This window comes from Cladophialophora immunda (genome assembly GCF_000835495.1).
Source record: "Cladophialophora immunda strain CBS 83496 unplaced genomic scaffold supercont1.53, whole genome shotgun sequence".
In the NCBI taxonomy this organism is placed as follows: domain Eukaryota; kingdom Fungi; phylum Ascomycota; class Eurotiomycetes; order Chaetothyriales; family Herpotrichiellaceae; genus Cladophialophora; species Cladophialophora immunda.
In genome coordinates, this window is record NW_015622593.1 from 1 (window position 1) to 7,500 (window position 7,500).

At 49.1% G+C, this 7,500-nt stretch overlaps 2 protein-coding genes across 2 annotated transcripts; both read left to right on the forward strand.

The window, feature by feature from the left end:
* Positions 1–748: 748 nt before the first annotated feature.
* On the forward strand, positions 749–1,881 carry PV07_12674 (uncharacterized protein; the record flags this gene model as incomplete). Its single annotated transcript, XM_016400222.1, has 1 exon — positions 749–1,881. A coding segment is annotated over one exon (606 nt), but the record flags the coding sequence as incomplete, so codon positions are not given.
* A 4,742-nt stretch (positions 1,882–6,623) lies between these two features.
* PV07_12675 (uncharacterized protein) lies at positions 6,624–7,079 on the forward strand (the record flags this gene model as incomplete). The annotated part of the gene is made up of 1 exon (XM_016400223.1): positions 6,624–7,079. The coding sequence occupies one exon, from the start codon at positions 6,624–6,626 to the stop codon at positions 7,077–7,079; it is 456 nt and encodes a 151-aa protein (XP_016242132.1).
* Between the last annotated feature and the right edge of the window lie 421 nt (positions 7,080–7,500).

Here is a 7,500-nt window from a genome sequence, read left to right on the forward strand (position 1 = left end):
GGCTTTCACCGTACATCAAAAGGTCGACGTTCAGATGGGTCGTCGATGGCTCGTTCTTCGAATCGCCATTTCCTCGGTTCACGGCCGTTATTGTTGTTGCTCCCAGCACCCAGGGCGATCAATCGCATAGACACTTTTTTGGAGGCAGCCCAGGAGCCCACCGCCGGTGGATCACCGAGACAGTCAACGTCCGCGTGAGTTTGACTAGGGAAAGCGCCAATGTTCCCTGCTTACCAGGTTCGATGAGTCTCGCGCAATGCTGGAGGAAGCTCTTGCAGGATTTAAGCGTAGTTATTCGATCCTAACGTCTATCCCGGAATAGAGAACCAACACCCGGTTAAGCGAAACGTCCAGATACCTCGCACTATCGAGTCGAATCACTAACATTCTAGGGTTGAAATAATCCTTCACGGGTGTTTTTTCATGATTTCTCTAACGTCATTGCCCAGGGCTCCTTACCTCTAAAATTACCGTGTTGAGTGAACTTTACCTTCGCCTCTGGACGCGGTGAAGCTTCTTTTTACACAGTTTGAGAAGTGTGCTGCTTACAGTAAGACCGTAACATACTCTGCTTAATTTACGGCCATGTATGCTGCCGAAAAGTTCAGAAGGCAGAAGAATGATGTGGAATTCTCTATAGCACGTGATGATCCTCGCTGCCTTCAAATTTGAGTCATGTGATGCTGCAACGCCAAGGCTATGTATTTAAGCTGCTGCCTGCTTAAGCCATCGAACCTCGCATCCCCTTTCACATCTCCTCGCGACTCCCCAACTCCAAGATATTCCCCGAGTCATCTTTAGCTATTATCAGCTGGACTTGTTTGAACAGCCTAATTTCGTCCTTTACCTCGGTGCCGCCGCTAAGTCCCCCAAGATGATGCAAACTCCGCTTCCCGCCGAAACGACCGACCCTGTTCCTGCGAGGTCTCAGTGCAAGGCAATGTTGGAGGAACTGGACAAGTTGGCGTCGGTGAACCCTATACGTCTTCAAGACAAGCACGTAATGCACCTAGGCTTGACCGCCAAGGCACTTTTGGATAAACATGCAGGTGCACAAGTCATTGCTGTGGCATTGCCACCGCTCATTTGCTGGGATCGATACCATTACGCACACGTGTATGTTGAAGACGGCATGATCGAATATCGAGGAGCTACGTCGATTAATTACCCAAGAAACAATGGAGAACTCCGTTGTCGAGACGCCATAGAAGAGGGACGATATTACAAGGAGGAAGCAATTGAATATGCCAGGCACCATTGGGGACACCAACTACAAACCTGGACTGTGAGGTCGCATGGCGGCTACCAAACGGACTCTATGGTCGAAGGTCTCGAACTCTCGTATTCAGACTGAGTATCAACCACTGATTTCTGACTTTTGGGCTTTATTCGACCACTTCAGCATTGCCAAGAGGATGAGAAGCCCGAGTTTTTCAAATGACAATCAAGCTGGGTCACCCTTATAGCTTATGCCAGCGCGCCGGATGTGTCCTCCACAGTCTCACCAATGCCCCCTCTCCTGTTAGTGGAGCTTGAGTCAGCTGTCTGAAAAATACGGGTGGATTCTTTTACCTCGTTGCTTCCAATCACTCAAAGATATCAAGGGTTCTACACCTGGCAGGCACACGTCTACACTGCGGTGATTTCGTTTACCCTTTCGACAATCGGAGGAAGACATTGCTACCTCTCAGAAGGCTGTGAGATTATCGGGCTTTTCTCTCCGCAAAATTTGTATCCCCTCAATCGTTCGTAGTCCTGAAAACTAAAACTTTGGAAAACAAGTTCCCATTCTCATCACTGTGCTGAGCCAGACCGGTCAAAAGCCCGTCGTGCCTGGTGAATAGCGTTTACCCAGTGTTGGCAATCAGATTGCAATACACGTTGTGGCTGAGATAACATGGCCACAACCTTTAGAAGCCACCCATATTAGTCCGCTGCCACTCAAAGCTATATATATTCGTAAGAAGATGGCAGTGTGCGAGAGACACTTCCTGGGATGTCAAAATGGTATATGAAAAGGTTGATCGACTGCACGTCGACGAGGAGACACATCCCATCTCGAACGATTCTGCGACACAGCGCAAGAGCTATTTGTTCTGGCACCACAGGAGAGAAACTTCGGGTGCCAAATATGCGTTCGAATGGCTCCGTCGACTGCATGTGGACGGTGAGATCCCCATCCCATCGCACGAAATGTCATCTCCATGGCACAAACATTGGACTCATATGGACAACGATACGCCAAGCGGGAGGACATTTATTCACGGACCAAACAAAATTCAGACGTTAGGGGATGGTCAAATTTTCTTCAGTTCCTGGCAGTATTATGTGCTCGATCGACATATTTTCAGCTTTGCCTCTCGCGCGACTCTGATTTCAGCAACACACCCAAGCCACATGAGGATCTCAGCGTTTATGCTATGATTACAGTTCACTGTCTTCATCCTCTTCAGAGCCTGTCCGCTCCACAGATTGGTTTCGGCATATTCACGATCGTTTGAAAAGGGCACCACACCGGTGAGACCGAAAATCGTGTCACTGATATTTGAAGACGGAGAATTATTGTTGAGCTGTTTGTGGACGCGTTGTGCCATCTTCTGTCCAGAAGAGAGCTTCGATAAATGTTGAGAATAAATATCAAAATGCATGTGATCCACAATTTAGAAGACAGTGCAATATCTGCCATACTCCAAAGCATCGATTTCACGATTCGCCTCCTCTACTTCCTCCCTTCTAGTATTCTTGGCTCGACCTGCCACCGGCTCAGAATTCTTCCGCTTGCGCCCTTTCTTGCTGCCTCTCGCGGCGTCTTCCTCCTCTCGCTTCCTCTTCGCCGCCTCGATGTCGGCATAACTCATCACTTTCCCTTCTCCAACCTTGATCGACCTGATGGAGGCCTGTGCATCCGTGGCATTTTTCTGGTTGGTCAATTCGTACATGTCTACGTGGAGAAGATCGCGGGCAGCCATCGTCTTTTCGGTGGCATTGAAGAGCTTCTGAAGACAAAGTCGGCTATGGGGATCAAGAGTGTGGGTGTTTTGTTCTAGCATTGCCCGCAAGGACGCGAGGTGGTCAGAGGTCACTGGCGTGCGGAGCGGCTCGCTCTGAAGAGCTGGATCTACAGCAGACACACACTGGGGATCCCGGCTGGACGCCTTCCGGATCCGAGAGAGAACTTTGTTTGGGTCAAATGGATAGAGGCCGGCTCTAGCCCATGCGGATTCAATGTTCGCTTTGGTCAATGCTGCACGTCGCGACTGGTCATAAAGCAGGGTGAAATCTCTCTTACCGATGGATTTGACGCCTTTTCGATACATGCCTTCCACACCATCTCGATAAGCCGTCTTGAGCAGTCCGAACACCACCAAGTCACACGGCTGAAGCTCGTGGGAGGAGTGAGAGGGAAGGCGACAGAGGATGATGTTGTTGTCATGACAGAACTGTAGGACCTCAAGGGACTCGTGGGGTCCGAAGCCGTCGTTAATCAAGATCCGTGGGCGACCATTGGCGCGATCCTTGGTTTGAGGGTCAAAGACGTGGCGATACCAGTCCAGCATGATTTTGGCATTGGAATATCCAGTGGCGGAGCAGGCATAGTGCCATCCTGGTGTCGGGTGAGTAGTCCAATCACGGCCAGATGACGAGCGGACCCAAAGCGGTACCGTCGGCACGAATGCATTCAATCGTAGTGACCAACTGGCGTTTGACCGCGGTCCCTCGATATTTCCGTGCATCGCTTTTTGAGACCACGAATTTTCGAGTGGCCAGATTGCTGATGAGATTCCCAGTTTCGTCCATATTGTACAGTACACATTCTCAGGCAAGATGGCAGAGTCGTGCAACTCCCGCCCTATGATCTTGAACCAGTCTTCCGCCTTTTCATAGATATTGTGCCGAGCCCATTCGATTGGCTTGGGTCTTCTGGACGTCAACCCTGGATGGCGTTTGTAAAAGTTCAGAACCCAGTTTTTACCCCGAGGTCGTATTTCTTCGTGCTCCGCCGGGATCGGGAAGGTGGATGACCGTTGGCGGGCGATGGTCCAGGCGAGGTGTCGCACTAGCTTCACGGGGACTGGAAATCCGCGGTCGGCGGCACGCAGAATGTATTCAAACAGGGCCTTTTCCTCGGATGGTGTGGGTATTGCTTTTTGGTGGCCGCTTGTTTTCTCGACGTCCTTCCATGACGGCGGTGCCACAGAGTCGACTTGGGCACATTGGTGAGCTCGGCCCATGCAGCATAGGTTTTCGGCTCCGAGGAATTTATCAACGTTGCAAGAGCATCCGCAGCAGGATCATTGGACTCGCCCATGGCCGCTGTATAGAGACTGAAATGCTACAGTGCATTCGAAGGGATGGGAGGAGGAATGCGTCTCCATTCCCTTCCATTCCCTGCGTCACTGAATCGGGCATAGTGGTTATTACCACCCGACACGCTGCTATAAATGGCACTCGGTATTTACATTACCACCGAGCGAGCGGAGGTACCTTGCAATAACATCAAAAGGTGAGAGAAACGCACTCGGAATGCGATTTGAAAACCGTTCTGAAGTTTGAAGTCAAAGGAAGGCCTTTAATAAGCCCGAATCTCGAGTTTGGGCCCTTGCATGACTAGAACGCCACGATAGACCGCGATCGGCGCCACAGCCGAGGGGCTGCGTGATCACTTGAATGGATATCCAAGTGGTGAAAAAGCATTTGACCGAAGACAAAACTGTCGAATCCATTGGTAATAGTGAGCTTGGACATTAAGAATGATAGGTACCTTCCCGCGTGTTTCGGCCAATGGCGTGTTTCGCTACTTAGGGATGGAGGTTAATTGCTGGAATCCCAGCTCTTCTGCTCTGGGGAAGTAGAGCTTCGGCGCAATTTCCACCAATCACGCAGTATCTCGACACAACCTGGCATCCTATTTTCCTTCGAATCGGGGTAGTTACTATATCTACTGGTCCCCGCCCGTCCTTGACGAAAGGAAAAAGAAAAGGTAAAACCAAATTCATAGTTATTAGTTCGAATAGACCTGAAAGTGAAATGAGGGATTCTACGTTCCAGATTTTGAGAAACCCGATCTGTCTGCTATGCATCTGCTGTACCGCTACCTTAACTTTGAGATCCGTGCTGCTATCTAGTCTCCACCAGCCTGAACTCCCTCCCTCTGCCGCCCCAACTCGCTGTCAGATCGGTCCTAGATCTCTGAAGGTCTGCCATCCCCGCATCCGTCTGCACTTGTTCATGGCCCAAACGAGTCTTAATGTTCTGATCTAAAAACATCGACCTCATTCCTCGGCGATTGAGACTGGATTAGACAGGAGCCCTGATGCTGCGAAGGTCTCCAACTCCCCCCTCGTTTTTTTTAAAGCCAGCGTCCTAGAGTCTGAGTCCGTAAATTCAAGATTGACACAGTTTCAGCTCGTCAGTACTCGATACCCTTACCCGACTTTCCTCGAATTAAGAACTGCTAAACTGAAACTCAGCCCGTACACCTCCATTATGGCCTAAAGTCTGCCTTTTCGCGTGAGGCTGGGCGGCTCAGCCTAGTCAACTCGACTATAAGAGTGTTCTCTAACTATCACCGTGTCAAGAGCTACAGTAGAAGAGGCCGAGACGGAAGGAAAATTCTGACAACAGGGTGAAAGACAAGGATGGGCAAGCACGAGTGAGGGAAGAGATGGAGTGACTCTGGTGTGCCTATTCGCCGAAATCGGATGCCAGGGCAATCATAGAACTTACCAATTAGGGCTATCTCAGAGACCTGCTACTAAGCCTTCTTGATCTCTTCTGCTTACACTCTATCAGCTCGCTATGATATAGCCAAGGCCCCTCGATAGTGTACCTATCAACTTAAACTATCTTTGAAGGTGTAATTACGGCCATGAAAGGGTACTAGGACTTTACTCAGCATCCAGGAAGGCGCGGCGAATACTGACATGTCAGACAAAGAAAAGGGAGGGTAGGGAGAAACGGCCACATAAATACTGAAATAGATATCATCTAGGAACCCAAGCGCGAGTGGTCCAAACCGGTACTCGTGTCCATTCGAACGGGCTTATTTTCAAGCTCGATTAGGACAGCTCGGCAGAGCCCCGATCGTCAAGCTGCCCGTTAGAACTCAGTCTATTAGATCAAGTTTTTATGTATCTAACTAACTAGCTGAGAGGATATTATTTCATGATCAAGATTAACATATGAACAGTAATTACTTATAGCAACATATTTCCATTTACTAATAAGCCGGATCATCAAAGGACTTCTTAGATCAATGGCCGAATGGCTGGGGTGCGTTTGTCTCCCAGTCCATCTCCTTCACAGGGTGGAGACCGTTATTTTCTCGTCGTATGTTGTGCATGAGAGCATGAAACCCAATTTAATCGATCCGATTGCTACAATAGTAGCCTGATCAACGATGGTGACATTGTCCTGTAGTCGCATTAGAGAAACTTAAGTGAAAATCAAATACTAGTTTTGAGACGAAAAAAATCTAGAAACACCGAAGAGGAAAATACCGAAGAGGGCTCTCTTGCTGTAGGAAATCTCCTCTCTCTATATAACGTCATGCAGTAGAGTCATTGATGTATCTCCCAATAACAAATCTAATCTCTGTCACTGTTTATCTGGCTAGACGCGCGATGTCGGATCAAAACCCTAACGTGACTGAGCCCCCTTCGGTCGCTCAGCTCCTAGACAGAGCTCAAATCATTGTCGAACACGTCGAGGCAAGTGATTTGCCAGCTCCTGTCAAAGAGATTATTACGGCTTTTGCCAGAAAATTACCCGCGTATATTAAAGAGTGGCAGACGGTTACGACGACGAGTATATTGGCGGCCAGATTACCTGAACTCCAAATCCGAGAGTGGATTTTGGAAATCAATGCCCAGATTGAGCCTCCCGCAAATGATGTCCCCCAAACGGCCTCTATGACCGACACAAAATCGACTCTCGACATAGCTGGCGAGGTGCGAGAGTTTACTGCCGCGATCGCTCGGTTTCTAGCCTTTCCTCAATATGTTGCAAAATGTTTCTACTGCGACGAGAGTGCGTCTAGGACATCATTAACTGCTCTCGCGGCATATATGTACGTCTGAATTATATCCGAAGTACAGTATATTTCGGTGCCAAGCTGACCGTGGCAATAGAGATAACTTTGTGTCCATCCACGGCGAGGAAGTGTGGGTGTGGGAACGTGGCAAGAGAAACCCCATTCAAAAAGTGAATTTTCCTCAGTCCCCAACTTGTTATCCCACGTGTGCATTCTTTGCCCATGGTACACTCTATATTGGATGGCATCCCAGTTGCGTAACCCTCGTCAAACAGAATCCACACGAGAAGCCAGAATACTGGTCGCCCTTATTTCCAACCGAAAACGAGGTGGTCGACTTGAGTCTTTGTGACAGTTGCCTGCTCGTCTGCGGTGCCCATACAATAGCTCTGCGCCGTATAGATGCTTCAAAAGATGAGGGAGCGGTCGATCTCACACCATTTCCTGTCGCACTCGGAATTCAGATT